General features: G+C 30.6%; 1 protein-coding gene across 1 annotated transcript in view; it reads right to left on the bottom strand.

Moving 5' to 3' along the window:
- LOC128201371 (myosuppressin-like) overlaps window positions 1-17935 on the bottom strand; it is a 35561-nt gene extending 17626 nt beyond the window's left edge. The window contains exon 1 of the mRNA XM_052898151.1: window positions 17800-17935. Within this exon, the coding sequence (XP_052754111.1) occupies window positions 17800-17810 (11 nt within the window). The 5' untranslated portion in view covers window positions 17811-17935. The remainder of the gene's footprint in view (window positions 1-17799) is intronic.
- Window positions 17936-18180: the final 245 nt, after the last annotated feature.

The raw sequence follows: 18180 nt of genomic DNA, 5'->3' as shown, positions 1-18180 counted from the left end.
TTAAAATTAAAAATAAGTTGTAACAATGCATTATGGTTGACAGTGGCGGACTAATGGGGGCTGGAAGGGGCGGCCCGCCCCGGGCCTCTAGTCTTGAGGGGGATCTCAAACGCTTTCAAATTCCTCATCCATATCTATATTCTATATATATTTATTTAAGTCTAATTAAAAATTCACATACAAGATATAAACTAAATAAACATAAACATTTATATATATAAATATAAAGTGAATAAAATTTGTTAAATTACTTCAATCAACTATTAAAACTGAGGGCTTCTTCATCCATGCCGTCCCGTGCCTCTGACGGGCTTAGTCACTAATGGTTGAGAGTTTAATTTTGCTATGTCATTGCACTCTATTGTTAAAACTGCTTTGAATTTTTACCAGGATGCAACCGCCCGTCGATAAAATTTACTAATATTTTTTTTCTTGTTTAATTTTTGAATAGTACTTATATAAGTCGCAGTCTGCGTGTTTGTTTGTTTTCACAGGCATCTTTACATTTATAATATTAGTACGATTATTCTATTAAAGTGTACAGGCAAAGAACAGTGAATGCCGCGTTGCCCGATTAGGTATCTTTATTGTTATTTTGGGTAAAAATCACTCTGTTCGTGAAATTGCGGAAAAATGATATTTTTGGAGAAATTTTGGGAAAAAAGTAAAATGAGTATTTATGAGTATTTTTTGGACAGATTTTGTATTTGTAATGTATATATAGATTTATATAAATACAATAAAATATATGAATGAAAGTAGGAAAACAGAAAATTGAATAAGATCATGATTGAGTAAAAGTGCTGCAAATTGTACCGATTTGAAGAAAAAATATTTGATGTTTGGGTAAAAATCAGAAATACCATCTGGCAACCCAGACTGAATGTCCTAATTAAACAGTATTAGTTATATTAGTTACATTAAATCTAAGTGTTTAATAACTTCACTATTAATGAGTTATAAACAAACATATTTTTGTTATAAATCACTTTTTTTTTACTTTTTAGTTTATAAAAAAAAAGGAAAAAATTAGAAGAAAAAATTTACAAAAATAGTGGCATTCTCTGTTCTTTGCCTGTGCTCTTCAATTGTTTTTAAAAATTGACGTATAATTCGACGTTGCCATCACTTCGGTAAGCCAAAGTACGAACGCTGTTAACGTGAGCACGTTTCGGCACCATTTAGTAGATCAAAAGCCCACTAACTGACAGCTAGACGTGTGTTGTTCAAAGAACGTAGGGGGAATGTGTGATCGCTACATCTTATTATTATAATGTTCCGCTAGAGAACAACAAAAAAATATTCTATTTTTATACAATTTCCCAGTTTCATAAAAAACAAAGTATTGACAAAGAATGTTAACATTTAAGACAAGGCTTACTTTGGCACAAGCTCTACTGTTATCTCTTCTTGATTATGCCGACATATCCTACCTTGATGCAACTGAAGAGCTTTTAAACAAATTAGAGAGATTACAGAATTTGTGTATACGTTTCATATATGGTCTGCGTAAATATGATCATGTCTCCGCTTATAGAACAAAATTGAATTGGCTGCCAATTCGAAGGCGTCGAGACTTTCATATAATGTCGTTTTTATATTCCGTTCTATATAACCCTACTTTTCCCTCCTATCTTCGTGAACGTTTTGATTTTCTAGTTCCCCATGACGTGTCCTCCCGTTCGACGAAATCTCTTATCCTCAAACTCCCTTCACACTCATCTACGCGCTATAGTAGATCTTTTACCGTCCATGCTGCTAGATTGTGGAATTCTCTTCCCATATCTGTCCGTGAGAGTCAATCCCTAAATATTTTTAAGAGTAGACTTAAAGAGCATCTTCTATCTCTATGAACATATATTTATTTATCTATATGTGTAGGTATATTGTATGTATATGTGTATGTATATGTAGGTTTATGCATAGATGTAGGTATATATTTATGTATATGTATGTGTGTATTTGTACTATATAATATAATCTAATTATTTTAATTTTGGCTATTTAAAAATTGTACACTGCTGTATCCGCTGACATTGATGCTCCTTTCCACTTTGGGTTTGCTGGAAGAAAACTCTATCAGAGTTAAGCTCGCCTTTGTACTTTTGTTTACCTCTGTCATATTTTTATAACTAATGTGTACAATAAAGTATTAAATAAATAAATAAATGTTAATACTTTTTTTTTTATGGCCTAAGCTGACATCTAATTAAAAGTGGTGATCCGCGTATATACATGAACAATCCCATGGTTATCACAAAATACACTGCGCTGGTACCTATCGTGGTGTTGCCATGCTTAAGTACTACGATGTTATAATAAATGAGCGAATGAAATTAATTGCCTTTATATAAATTGTGTTCCAAAAAAAGTCCGACTTCGACTGTGACAAAACCAGTTTTATTTTGATTTAAAAACTAAAGTACTCATTCAATTATGATAAAATTAATATAATGCCAATTAAAATCATTTTATTATAAATTCTTTGGTCATCAGATACGCAATATAGAATATTGTCCTAACAGTAGGATTACTTATTTTGTATTGTGCGGTTTCGATGGAATTTTCTCCCGCGTACGCTCACGCTGTGGGTACGACGTCTCTGCCGAGGTTTATTCTAGAGATTACAGTATGGGGTTTTGCAAAAAGGACATATTTAGTGTTGCTGGCATCCATAGACTACAGTTCCGTTCACCGTATGGCTGAATGCTTGTTTGTCGCCTTCGTGTATAAAAAATAAATAAAAAAAATATATTATAATTAAAAATGTTACGTTCCACCTTACAATCAAATAGTGAGATGCTTCTCAGTTTGTAGAGGTAAATGCAATTTACTTAATAGTAAATGTAACACATAAATGAGAACGCATTTCGACAATATCCGTGGCATCGCAAACAAATAAACTTAGCCGGTGACAGACAAAAGATTTATGCGTTAGCGGAGTGGAAAGATACGTCTAATCGAAGGGGAACTCTTCATTTCGTATTATCTATTTACCAAGTTGTCTTTATTTTGTCTATCTCTAATTCAATGCTTCCTATGTTTTAATTTATGTGGTAACTATGTACTTTTATCCCCGTGACTTGGTTTGCGTGTATTATATTAATATAAGTGCTTGAATAACTTCTCGCTGTTTTTTTTTTTTTTGTGAAAATCAATGCTTTATTTACACAATGTGGTGCACAACACGTCACTCAAAGTACAGCCCATCAGAAGACACTACTTTTTCCCATCTTTCTGGCAGCAAATGAATGCCTCGTCGAAAAAACGAAACGTCTTTTGCGGCTATCCAAGCATCTATCCACATCTTCGTATCTTCATAAGAACGGAAGCACTGTTCAGCCAGGCCATGTGCCATTGAACGTAATAAATGAAAATCAGAAGGGGCTATGTCCGGTGATATGGCGGGTGGGGAAGAACTTCCCATTTAAGGGTTTCCAAGTATGTTTTCACCGGCTTTGCGACATGTGGCCGAGCGTTGTCGTGCAACAAAATCACCTTGTCATGTCGCTGCTCGTATTGCGGCCGTTTTTCCTTTATAATTTAATATTGTATGCAACATAAAAGAAGACTTCAGTTTGGACAAATCATTAATTTTGATTAAAAAACTACACTACTAAAGTGATTTTCTAGGAGACCGATCTGTACATATATCCTCAAAACATTGTTCGATGTAACTTGAAACGACGTAAGTCGAGAACTGCCTGTACTCGTATGTTTCGGTTGTCTCACTTTCTTTCTATTCCCAATTGAAACTTTCATAATAACATAACAAAAGAAGTATTTTCTTCTTTTTTAAGTTTCTACTAACAAATGTGAAAATGTGTGTTATTGTTACCTCTCGCTGACAAACCAATCGTCATTAAATCTAAACTTATATCATAAAGAGAAAACAGTTTTAGTTTCTTATGGAGAAACTCACGTAATAATGTACCATTTTGAAAATGTTTTACTTGTAGAAAATTATTTTATCAACTAATAGTATGGACTGTACTTTATTTAAAACTGTGCTAATCTAGGTGTATTACTAATCTGATATGTACATATACCCTCTTATTCATAAAAACTAAAAACTTCCACAAATATACATTAACTATTACACTGTTTTGTTTTGTTTTCATAGTCCCCAAGATACAGGTCTGGCCTAGTTTGGGGACTGATGGTAATGCAGGTTTTTTCTCGTTGAATATAAATTATAAAAATTGTAAATTGTACCTTATGCAACTGTATCTTTCTTAAATAAAAATTATTATTATTATTTTCTTTCAAATTGGGAATTTAATGTAAAAGAAAGAGTTAAAATAGCTTTATGAAAGAAAGAAGAATAAAAGAAAGAAAACATTTATTGCCAACAACAAAAAAAGATTTACATTAATTATGAATAGAAAATAAATTTTATATTTATGGGAGATTTGAGGTTATTAGAACTAGAAAGTCAGTATATGCATATAGTATTTGAGATGGAGAAGAACATTTTTTTATACAACTTAGAATGGAAAACAAGCTGACGGCCCGCCTGATGGAAAGTGGTAACCGTCGCCTATAGACATGAGCAGTACCATGGACATAACAGAGTATACTGTTTCGCTCATGATACTCCCCGTGCATTGCCATTCCTGAGGACTCAGGTATTATTCCTCTGTACCCTGCAAATTCACGCCATATCCCACCCACCCTTCAAATCGAAATACAGCCATGCAAACACAACTGTTTTACCGTTGAAACACGATAGGACAGAGGTACCCAAGCAAACTTTTGTACAAAGTCTCCCTCTGGTAAACATAGGCTACATTTTATCCCAAATAACCAAGTTGTGGATAGAAACAAGTAAAAAATTATTAGGTAATTCTTCAATACAATCATTTGCACTAACATCTACCTATATTGCATGCGAGGATTTGGAATTCCGTGCGATACAACGCGACAATTTGTAACAATCACCTCTGACAGGTGTAGCTGTTTGCACATTTACCAACCGTTCACTTGGTGTTCAATATCCATTACTTATAAATACAATCTAACGAATAAAACTGTTGTTTTTACCTTTGCCTTAACAACTTATTGATATCCCAATACTGGGCATGGAAGTCTTCTTAATAGAAGAGAATATAATACTATATCCCCTTCTAAAATCTCCTGGAAGAGAACTCTTAAGTTAAGCTCGCCTGTTGTACATCTTCATTTAATATAGACTTTAACTATGTAACTTTTGTGTACAATAAAGTATAAATAAAAAATAAAATTAAAGAACTAAACTACTGAATCGATTTTAATGAAATTTTTATGACACCAATCTGTAAGTATATCTGTTCAAATAAAAAAAGAATTTTTCAAATCGGTTTACAGCTGACGATGTTATGAAGTAACAAATGTAATAAAATATAATCGAATTGAGAACATCTCTCTTTTTGAGGTCGGTTAAAAATTAATTCTAACCGAACTAGTTAGTTCAAATTACTGTAATACTGTGCTACTAAGCTCGTGTGGTTAATAAATTGTAACCTAAATGTAAAAAAATAATTTAACTTACGTTAAGGTACTCTCTCTTCAATATATTTTGACTACGTACACTGTTCACATATCCATTTGTAAAATAATGTTATTTTTGTTTTAACGGAAAAATTTTTACATGTCTTAACATTACCGCACGCGTCAGTCTACATTCTATCCTACCCATTATCTTTATTTACCTCTAAAAGCCTTTTTGAAAGGCCTATAAAAGACGAAGCCTCTTCACAAAGTACCAGCTGTAAAGTGTGTTTATTTATAAAATTATAAGATTATCTATATGTTAATTAACGAACTTAGTTACCGCTGGTCATCACAGTTTTAATTGCAACCCCAAACCTAACTCCGACGCACATATTTGCATTTCAAAGTACTATGCGTGTACATATTACATAAATATTAATGAATTTTGTATATAAATATAATATGGTTATTATATAAGATAATATATTTAGATAGAGTGTCCCTCTACAGACAATTTCGGCGAAAACAGTCTAATTTATTTTCATGTGAATGATTTTGGAGCACGGATCATAAATAAATTTACACGATGCGTGTTTGTATGCGTGAAATGGAACATTAAAATAAATACAATCTAAGAACAAGGAATTATATAGAAGAAATGATAAAATAAAAACTGTAAATCATAAGGTTGCCTCCTTTCTTCTTATGTAAATATAATTAGTAAAAGAAGGACGACAGATACAACATCGGTTGCTATTTTTTCTCAATTCGTAGTAGACTAGTGTATAGAAAATGTTTCATATGTCAATTGTCAATAACAAAAACATTGTTAGATTATTAGATATATAATCGACACAGTTTATGTAGAAAGTATGCCAGCAGGTTGTATCTGTATTTGGTAGTGTTATACGGCCGTGTAACATTTTCTTTACACTAGCCTGCTATGAATTGACAATTTTATCACTTCTATATAATTCCTTGTTTTTAGAATACAATTTATTTATTTTGTAAAACATAATTAATTTACTAGCAACACTGAAAAATGATGCGCTTTGTAATAAAAAAAAAATACACAAATAATTAGAATATTGAAAAAAATAATTCTCAAGGAGGGTTGTCGTCAGATAGGCAGGCGGTTGTAAAACTAAAAGCCAAACCTTTGGCAATATAGATTAAAACATATTAAGCCGACCTCAATATTTTAATAATTGAAATATGGGTAGGACGATTCATCATCTTCCTTGATTGAGAAAACATTATCACTAATTGTATTTTCCGTAAAGGGACTTGTTATTTTTTTTATAAATTTTGTTATAACATTACAAATGTCTTTTTATTTAGTTATTCATTAGTACATGTATGTGCACAAGGCGGATATAATGTTCAAAACATTCGCATTCATAACAATTAATAATAAATAATATAGTAATATTATATTGTAGATATACCATAATTAGTTTGCGGATTGTAATAATGTGTACTAAACGCGAAACTTTGAAAGTAACTACACCAGCAAGTAGTTTAGTAGTGGCACGATGTATCTATATATAGTGAAGTACACATGTATCCATAGAATACCTACATAATTACAAATAGTCTACCTCCATATATTATATTTACATATATGTGTCACATAGGCATGGAATTATAGCTACTTATAATTGTTTGCTGTAAATATTTATCTTTTTCACAGTGATTTTATTGATAACTCACTATTTTTGTCGTTTTCTACAATTTTTACTATAAAATTTCCGATATCCATATATATATCGTCATAGTCGTAGAATATTGACGGATTTGACGAATATTACATATAAAGATCCATCAGTATTCTACGGCTATGACGATATATATGTTGGTTAAAAATAAAAATATCAAATTTTCATAAATAATAGCGATTAAAACAGATGAAATATCTGTTAACATTGTGATTTTCACAAGCATTTTTCTAAAATCACAGCTGCTACTGAAAAGTTTACTGTTGAAAAGGTAATATTTAAAGGTAATATTATATTGATTTCTAAAATCAGCGTGCTACGATTACGATTTCATTTTATACCTTTTACCAAGCGCCGGTGATGAATTACGATGAAATCCTACGATGAAATGTTTTACAAATAAATAATCTTGAAACTCGAATCCGAACTCAGTGATTATTAGTTATTTTTCACATACTGTTATTTGTAGCAGTATTTATGAAGGCAGATAGCCGATGCGACATATGTATGAAAATGTCACGTGTCACACGTGAAATATCTCACGCCTAGTGCTGCAAGCTAAAATAATTGCCCTAATTCAGCCGCTGCAGCGCTGTTACTTCAAAATGCAGTTATACGTGTGGAAATCTGATTAAAAGTCAACTCCCGCTTCCCAAAAACTGACATTTGACGCAGAGCTAGCGGCCATGATGGATAGTTTGTGGTTTGCATTATGCTCGAACACGACCGCCGCGAGCTTGTTAATTACTGCTCAGCGACTAATTACTTTTACAGTAGACGAATAAATATATAAAGGGCCCTTTAATTAGTTATACTTTATTAGATATTAACTTTGTAATCTCGCTATTTCGCGTTTCTTATTATGCGTATAGGCGTACTTAGAGATGTGGAGGCTGGGTATTTTTTTAACGGAGGACGGGTTAATGGTAAACCTTTCTACGCTATAGGTATAGACTGGCGGGGCACCAGTAAGAGATGATAGATGAGGATGTAGCAGATCAGTTGGGCCATAGTGAAAAATTCATAAAAAATTAATCAAGATGGTTTCCAGGGGAGGGTGACATGTTAGATTCCAAATACTAACAATGTACCTTACTTAATAATAAATTTATCTATTTCTGTATATGATTTTTTTACTTTATTGAGATATTTTATAATATATATTATAATATATATATATATATATATATATATATATATATATATATATATATATATATAATATATATATATATATATATATAAGCGCAATAAATAAGTTTTACTTGCAATATTGTATTATTTTATTTTTGTTTTTTTTACATAATAATGCGTGGATAATGATGTTAGTAAAACCCGAATGTATTTTCTTTTAAATTTTGTACGCCCTATGGGTAGAATACGGCATGTATTTTTATTATTCCAAATTCAAATCATTTTTATTCAAATAGACTTGTTCACAAGCACTTTTAAAACGTTTATTTTTTTATGAATACAGAATTCTGAAAGTTATTATCTGTTAACAAGAGCCCGCAATAACTCTACAGTTATCTATACAGTTATCTCTTTTAAATCTCTGTTAATACGAGTAGTCTGTTTTCTTTCTATATGCTAACATTATAATAACCTGGGGTCCACCATGAAATGGAATTCCGAAAATTTCGTATTTTTGTTCATTAGTAAATGGTGCTTAACAATTTGCACGTCATAAATCCTACCATAAAAACCCAAAGGAACGATATTTTAATATTTTCAAACGGTATGTGATTTTAACATCAAATTTGTGTTTCGTTCGACCACGAAATCTCGAAAAACATTACATGATAGACCCTCTGTATTTTTTTTAAATAAAGAATCTGATTTAATTTCTATGGGTTTTACATGATTTTATAAAAATAAAATCTATTATTCAACTATGAACTTCTTCATGCTATAATCATGTTCTAATATACATTATAAGGATTCACATTCATGATCTAAAAGTTGAAGGAAATACGTTTTTTAATATCAGAACCGTTGACATCAAATTCAAATTATCGTGTCCAACCGAGCGCAAAATATGGACAAGAAATCATTTATAGTCTTCGAAACAGGAAAACCTATTCAGGGAGTATTGTTTACTTATAAACCTTAGATTATATAGATAGAGTGTCTCCATACAAATGCTTCGAGAAAAGCGGGTCAACGTTTTCATACAATTTTACGTGATAAATAGTTATGAGTGATTCCTTTATAACTTCAATATTTATTTTGTCTTATAATTTCTGCATCTTTTTAATGTATAAACACTCATTCTATTTATTAAATAATTAAATATAGATACTTCAAGATACACTATGTGCGTAAGTATATAGAATAGAACATTAATAAAAAAAAGAGTCAGTTAATTTGACAATTATCTGATAAAAAGTAAATCAGTTTTTGAGGCTCGATGCTCTATCTATAGAATCTAAGTTATAAACCTTTCCATTGATACAAAGTTAGTACAATTATTTGACATAATTTTAAGTTCAATACCTATATTATTGTATTTTATATCAGCTGTTAGCTGTCCACTGCTGAACAAAGCCTCTCTCATACGCAGGCGGGTTGGTAAACGTAGTTTGGCTTTTAATCATGTTTTAAGAGGAACACCGCTGCCTCAAACCTTAACCGTCAACTTTAGGCCTCAGAAATAAAAGCGCATGAGGGGTATCACGGTCGTCACAGTATCTCTCTGTGATAAATATCATACTGTTCATATCTACAGGTGACGGTTACCACTTTCCATCCGGTGAACCGTCAGTTTGTATACCATATTAGGTATATTAAAAGGAAATGTAAAAAGCAAAAAAACTATACATGAAGCTCGTTTAAATCTTTTATATAGTGACTTTTACAATGAAATAGTTGAAATAATATTTTAATAAAAATTTGAAGTAAATATAAACTTTTAATCTATAATGTTACACAATCGAGGTCCACCTTAGGTCACGAGACCGCTTGTGCAAATAGGAGGGAGTGTTCCCTAAGGAAATATGGCAGCTATTGATACAGCCTCCATTGTGGTTTATTATTAATTCCATTCTACAATTACTAAGTCGATGATGTAAAATGCTGCATTTAAACATGAAACTCCTTTACTAAATTCAGATAAAAACAAGTTTTATTTGTCAATAAAAATAGATCTTTTATTTTATTTATTTATTTTAGAACCGAGACATTTTAAAAGTTAAAATTAAATTTAAAAACATATTTTTTTACTATCTATTTGTTTCACATATATTTCTAATGCAAAACACAATTATTGTTTACTTTAAAAGGTGAAATCGTCATATCAACTGTTCACTATTCACTGCTGAATAGACACCTTTCCCATGAGAGGGATTTTGCCAGTAATTGCCACGTTTAGCAGGCGGGTTGGCAACCGCAGTTAGGTTCTGGTGATGTTTTAAGAGAGAGCTGTCCATCCATCGACCATTACGTTCCTTTAGTCATCTCATACGACACTCAAGGGAAAGACAGGGATGGCCTAATCTAGTACTATAAGGTAAATACTATATGGTAAACAATGACAGTAACTTATGAACGCCTGAGACTCTAAAGGTTTGAAATGTCTTCAAGCACGGAGCTCATTCCACAGCCTGATCTTTCTCACTGGAGGAAACTCCCTTGAAACCACACTGTACGTGACCGACAAGCGTGTAAGGATTAATTCTCTGTCGATGTGAAATAATAAAAATAATAGTAAATACACGAGCCACAGGTAATATCTGGTTTTTATACAAAAAAAAGGAAAGTTTTTTTTTTTATTTCCAAAAGTTTTAGCATTATTTTACATGGCAAGAACAAAATCTAATGTTTTGTACGTAAGCGATTTGCATAAAGTTACAATTTTGAATGTTCAATTTGAAGAAGGCACCGAGAATATTGTTTCTTGTCTATAGACATAAATTTATCTCACGGTAACGACCAATTTGCCAGTCAAAGAGTTTGTTGCAACTCGAATTTCTTAGACAACAAATTTCTGGCTACATGTAACTAACTAACTAACGGCGCAATTTCCGACGCGCGGCCGTTTTAAAATAACATTCTCTTTTTAAATTGAAACTCACGATGTTATCTTATTGTGGAGCTTTGCTTAGATACTTTTTGGAGTAAAATTGAACAAAGCAACTTAATTCTTTGGTAAACTTTTGTGAAGTATATACGAGAGCTTCGTAACTTTATACACCTGAAGGACAGTGAATTCGAATCTCGCCGAGACCAACAACTTAGATTTTTTTTTTTTATTTTAGACAAAAAACCAAACAATTTAACCGAGATTTTGTAGAAAAATTGTCTGCATAGGTACCTCTGTCCCATCGAGGTTTCTACCGTAAAGAAATTTTACTAGCATGGTTGTGTTCGGTTTGAAAGATGGGACATCTAAGTGAAATCACAGATATGGAGATGTATTCTATCTGTGAAATCCATAGTGGAATTTATCTTAACTCTGGAAACCACATTTATTTGTGTTTCTACCGTAAAGCAGTTGTGTTTGCATGGCTGAGTTTCGGTTTGTTTGGGATAAGGCAGTGAATTTACAGGGTACAAAGGAATAACATCTGAGTTCTCAGGACTGTCAACGCATAATGGGGTATCATGGGTAAAACAGTATACTCTGTTATGTCCTTGGTTCTGTCCATGTTTATAGGCGACGGCTACCACTTTCCATCAGATGAGCCGTCAGCTTGTTTCCACTCTAAGTTGTATAAAAACAAATTTGGTGCAGCTGCTTTTCACGATGACAGATGTGAAGAAAAACATCGAAAATATACAGACAGACAAAAATGATTAAAATTATTGTTTTAGTTTCTAATACTCTTATTTAGGTCCCACATATGATTTTCTTAAATCATTTTCTGTCATCTAGTTACAAATTTTAAAAGGGCAATATCGTGGGATACGTATAGTGTTATTATAACGTCATATAATAACATATTCAAATACAAATAACATATCCAAATATAAATATATTCAAAATATATATACATATATTTTGAATTTAAATTTGTTTTCAAATTTTACTTTATTAATATTTTTTGTTAACAGTTATACAGGTATTATTCTCAAATAATGTGTTGTTCTCAAAAAATGGACGGCTTTGTTATTATCTGAGCATTATTATAGACAACTTGCTGTAGTTTTCAATAGTATTGTTCAATTTTGTGTTTCCTTCACTTGTATTACACATTTGTTCACTTAAGTGGCTGACAAATTACTATTTCAGTGTATAACTATGTATTGTTATAGCTGTCTGTTTGCCTTAAATAAATAGACAGTTTAATGGAAAATAAAAATTCTATTTGTCTGATAAGTTTCCATCATGAACTAGTCTAAACGCATATGCATACCATACTTAGTTTTTATCAATCAGCTATCTTATCTTCTAGAGTAGTGGTTTGTGTGAATGACATTATCCTATTTTGACATAAACACTCTTAACTATTAACTAGGCATGGGTAATATCGGAACCACTCCAATAACTAAATATTGGGTTTCTCTAGATATTCTTTTTTTTTTATACAACTTAGAATGGCGAACAAGCTGACGGCCCACCTGATGGAAAGTGGTAACCGTCGCCTATAGACATGAGCAGTGCCATGGACATAATAGAGTATACTGTTTCACCCATGATACCCCCCATGCGTTGCCACTCCTGAGGACTCAGGTGTTATTCCTTTGTACCCAGTAAATTCACGCCATATCCCACCCTTCAAACAGAAACACAGCCATGCAAACACAACTGCTTCACGGTTAAAACACGAATGGGACAGAGGTACCGAAAACAATCGATTTTGATTTTGTTCATACTAGTCGGATATTTATATTAATTTCGATCAGATTCCTTATTCGATATTACGTATTAAGTTGCTGACATTTAATACATCCGCTTATAGAGTAATATATGGATATGGTAACTGCAATATACAGATATTGGCATATATTTCCCACCTCTACTATTAACATAATAAAATCTACTAGTTATCTACTACTAGGTCTATAAAGTTAAAACCATAAACTTGTATTTCACATATTATTTAAATATTTACCTACACAGAATTATCTTATTTTTTTTTTTATTTTTCTTCTTTTGGCCATTTGGAGAGGATGGTTGAAAGAAGAATTACGAAAGAGATTTATCGAGCAAAAATGAATGGAGATGTCGGTAGGGACCGCCCTAGACGGACGTATGTCGACCAAATAGACGACGTGCTGAAGAAGGGCCAAATTAAAAGTACTCATAACCGGCGAGCGTGTATGAAAAGATTGATGAATGTGGAAGAAGCGAAAGAGGTTTGTTTGAATTGAAGCATTTGGCGTTTCATTGTTTCTGCCTACCTTAATGGGAGACAGGCGTGACAGATATGTATGTATATATGTATTTAATTTTGTTAAAATACAAATAAGACATATATAAGCTTCTAGAAGGACATCAGATGGAGATAACATTCTTAGAAGAATTTCTAGAGAAAAAGAGAGACGGGAAGAGAGAGAGAGACTTACTTATGATACCCTGTATTAGGGAGAACCAGACAACCCGGGGTCACAAATTAGAAATCCCAAACCCGAAGAAATCGAACTCTGGACCAATTCCATTTCATTTACCATAGAGATCGCAAAATTTAATGAAATACCTTCGGGCATTGCATTTTCATACCAAATTAGCGAAGACAAATGTTTGACGGTACTTTTTTTATATATAATACATCAACTCTGTGCCGATTTTGATGATTCTTTTGCAATCAAAAAAGATTACTGCCATATTGGTCCCAAACTAATTATTGCACAATGATCTTCTTTGCGGAACGATTTTTTTTTATAATTATTACATTTGTAAGTAGCTTAATTGATAAGAGCATTAACTTAAGTATCATTGAGCACGACGTGGAGGGTGCGGGTTCGAACCTAGTCCGGTTTAATTTTTTTTCTATTACACAAAAAAAATATTGCGTACCTTAAAAATGATTATATTTATTTTTAAATGCAGTTAAAAATGAATGTATTTTAACCGCATAAATATGGTTGTATATTTATAAAACATATTGAATGAATGCAATGCATTTTGGATATTTCGAATACTCTTCAATTCCTCTATTAATTTTACAAATATAGATATTTTCGTGTTGCAGACATAAATTTTACAATTGACTTTCTGAGAAATAATTTTATTCACTCGAAGACTTTTTTAATATATTTTTTAGTGATTTGCACTTTTTTTTTTAATTTTAAGGGCTTTCACCTTCTTAAGGTATAATAACTCTACCGTACGCTCAACTGTTTTTTTACATAAAGCTTTATCTACTTTTCCTACTATAGTAATGTATTTCAAATGTCTACTTGAACGCCATAAAGGAGAATAAAAAATATATAGAAATATACATATGTATATAAAAATCAATTGCTTAATGTATGTAAGCGCCTAACTTCAAAATGGTTGATTTATTATTTTTATTATTATTTGAATTATTATTTTTTTTCTTTTTTCTTTTTTAATTGTCAAAACAAGGTTAGTATAAATAAAAATGTTTAAAATATTGTACGGAAAAATACCCGTGCGAATCCGGGGTAGTAAGCTAGTAAATAATATTATCGTTAACATATTTTTTTTATTATTTAATCTTTAATACATAGTGTATTTACATTAGTACACTTTACAAATACTTTATATCTGTATTCAAGAAAATCATTGTCATCATGTCAGTCGTCAATTATCCACTACTTAACATAAACCTCCCCCTATTGGGGGTGTATTACCAGTAGTTGCCACGCTTAGCAAGTGAATTGATAACAGCAGTTAGAAGACAGCTTTTGGTGATGTTCTAAGAGGGACGTTGCTGCCCATTCCTCGACCGTTAAGTTTTATTAATTTAAAAAAATACTGACCATTCAAGAAAATTCAGATATATTTATTTATTAATTCTTCATTACACAATAAAACTTTGTACAAGTGGCGAGCTTAATGCCATATGGCATTCTCTACCAGCTGATCATTAGGTAAAAACAGAAAGCGTATGAAGAGCAAATATTGTGAACAATATGTGACAATTATAGTAACATACTGAAATAATTATACATAATATATAAGAAATACACATATAGTACACACACATTGATTTTAATATATGTATATGGACATACTAATATGTACATATTATATATATTAAAACAATGACAATATACTATAACTATTGAATAATTTATAGCTAGAACTAGTCTTGTTGACTCAACCAATAATTAAATAGTTTTAAATATATATATATATATATATATATATATATATATATATATATATATATATATATATATATATATATATATAAAATATATATCTTTTTTTTATTCATAATAGATCTAATAACAGATATATTACAGTCATACAATATAAATATAAGATATATTTTCAAGAGTTGTAGCAATAGTGTATATGTAGAAGCAAAGCAACAGGTGTGAGTCGATCGCTCTCTAAGGCTGTAGGTAAACATTGCCGTATGGCCTTTGTAAACTAGTAAAATACCACGGCTATGCCAATATGAATCAGGATAAATAATAATCCTGTGTGTTAACCTAAGGTATGATCTATCAATGTATATAATTTCAATCAAATCCGTTCAGTCGTAGCGTGAATGAAAAAAAAAACATTGGTCAGACACTGTTGTTACCTTCTCGATGTTTTATATATTTATATTGTTCTGCATATGATTTATATTGCCGTTTATATTCAGTTAAAATTTTGTATACATTTGCTGGTTTTTTGACCTCCAATATTACAGTTCCTTATAACTCTTTTGTAATATTTACAAACGCATTATTTTAGTATTCGTCGATTTGTTGCTAAAAAATCATCGCTGTCACAATTATTTTGTATAAATTATAAATATAATTTGTAAAGTTCATACACGACGTAACATATAAAGATTTTGTCCAAACAAAACCGATTTTATTTAAAAACCAGTTATTTTGATTTAAAAACTAAACTACTGGACCAATTTTGATAAAATTTCTATAAGAATTACAGATTATTAGGATTCTCTTTAAATAAAAAAAAGATCTTTTTAAATAAAAAAATATTTTTTCCAAATCCCTTTCTAACTAACAGAGTTATGAATGTAATAAACAAAACTTCTTTTTTTTTTAAGTCGTTTAAAAATACATCACAATCCGAAATCTATTCTGGCGTACAAAAAAAAATTATACCTATCAATAAATAGAATATTTAAAAAATATAGAAATACCATATTATATTAGATGCTTTGAGTTGACACCACAGAATGTTGTTCTAATATTACCTTAGTTAGTTTTAAACATTTAATTAAAACTGTTGATCCGAGATATCACCATAAACACCGTTTACCGCCGGTATTTCTATGAAATTCCATGGATAACAACAAATTACTGTACATGCCAACGTATCAAGTTATAATGAATACTATATTTATACTAATATTGTAAATAGGAAATATTTGTATATGTTTATATAACGAATAAACTCAAAAACTACTAATCCGACATTAAAAATTCATTCACCATTAGAATGCTACATTATTTTCGAGTAAAATATGCTACAGAATATTTTCGAAAAAAATATCTATCAGCGTGAAATCGTGCCAGGTCGCTAGTGTAAGAAATTTTAAATGATAAATTTCGTGAACGCATTTTCTTTTACATAATATTTTAGATAACGTAAATTAAAACGAACGTGTTTGTGTGTTATCAAATAAATAAAAAACATTAAAAAAATATCTGTATAGAAAATTTAATTTAAATAAGTCTTAACATTTATATTATTAGTAATATTAAATACATATACGTAGTGAATGTATTTTATTTATCTGTACTAATATAAAGAGAATTGATTTAACTGTTTGTTTGTAATGGATAAATTCAAAAACTACTTGACCGATTTAAAAAAAATTCACTTATAGAAAATTACATTGTCAGCGAGTAACATAAGTGTATATCATTGACGAAAATTCTATCTTATCGTACAAATCTGGGCCATATCACTAGTAATATATTAAAGCATATTTATATAATTATTTATTTTTTAAGTTTTTGTAACTTCCATATGATTCCATATGACTTTCACAATACATATTCACTAATAAATAGCTTTATTTACAAGTAATAAAAATGTTAAACGTGATGCTTAATATATAATTTAAAAAATAAATGTAAAAAATTATATGTGTTAGTCAATATAATGTATATAAGTTACTCCAATATAAAGAAAAGCTTTTACACACTTTTACAAATTTTGTAAAAAATAAATGGGAATAATTTAAATTATTTAAAAAACAAAATTAGCAGTTTAAAGTATTTTTTACGATATGCAAAGTCAACGTATAGACACTTTATTTAATAAGAATCTGACTTAAAAAAATATTTATATTTTTACAATTATTACGTTAAAAACAGTATATTGTATATTATTAAATTAATTTACTTTTAATCAATTGAAATAAAAAGAAAAAAAAACTTTAACAGAAGTTATACAACTTTTTAAAATATTAAAACTCGACTTTCAAAGGCCTAATAAAAGCACTAAAATCATTAAATAAAAGTCGTGAAAAATCCCAAACATATAAATACAAAAATGTGGACTTACCCGAAAGCCATTGCTACGCTAGTGCTACGACGTGGATGGTGCTACGAGAGTGCCGCAAGGACTGCGTGCTACGCTCTCTTTATATGTATTCCGAATCGCCCACGCCCCGCCCTGCATGTACGTACGTACACTTCTGCAAATATTGCCTGATTGAAATTAATTGTAACGGTTGATACTCGATTACTACTAAACTTAGAGAGCAATGTTTGGTTTAGTAAGGAAACAGCACCTAACAGGTGGGTACTGTTAGGTTAATTTTAACCTGTTGCTATGGTAATACGATGGTATTCAGTATGTACGTATGTAATTGTAAGATATTAAAGAAAATAATACAGATTTTTTAACTAACTACGAAAAGAAAGAGGTTATAAATTCACTATT

This window comes from Galleria mellonella, unplaced genomic scaffold (assembly GCF_026898425.1).
Source record: "Galleria mellonella isolate WM207_F2 unplaced genomic scaffold, CSIRO_AGI_GalMel_v1 utg40, whole genome shotgun sequence".
Lineage (NCBI taxonomy): Eukaryota > Metazoa > Arthropoda > Insecta > Lepidoptera > Pyralidae > Galleria > Galleria mellonella.
The sequence above is the reverse complement of the archived record's forward strand: the minus strand, read 5'-3'. Positions and strand labels throughout refer to the sequence as shown.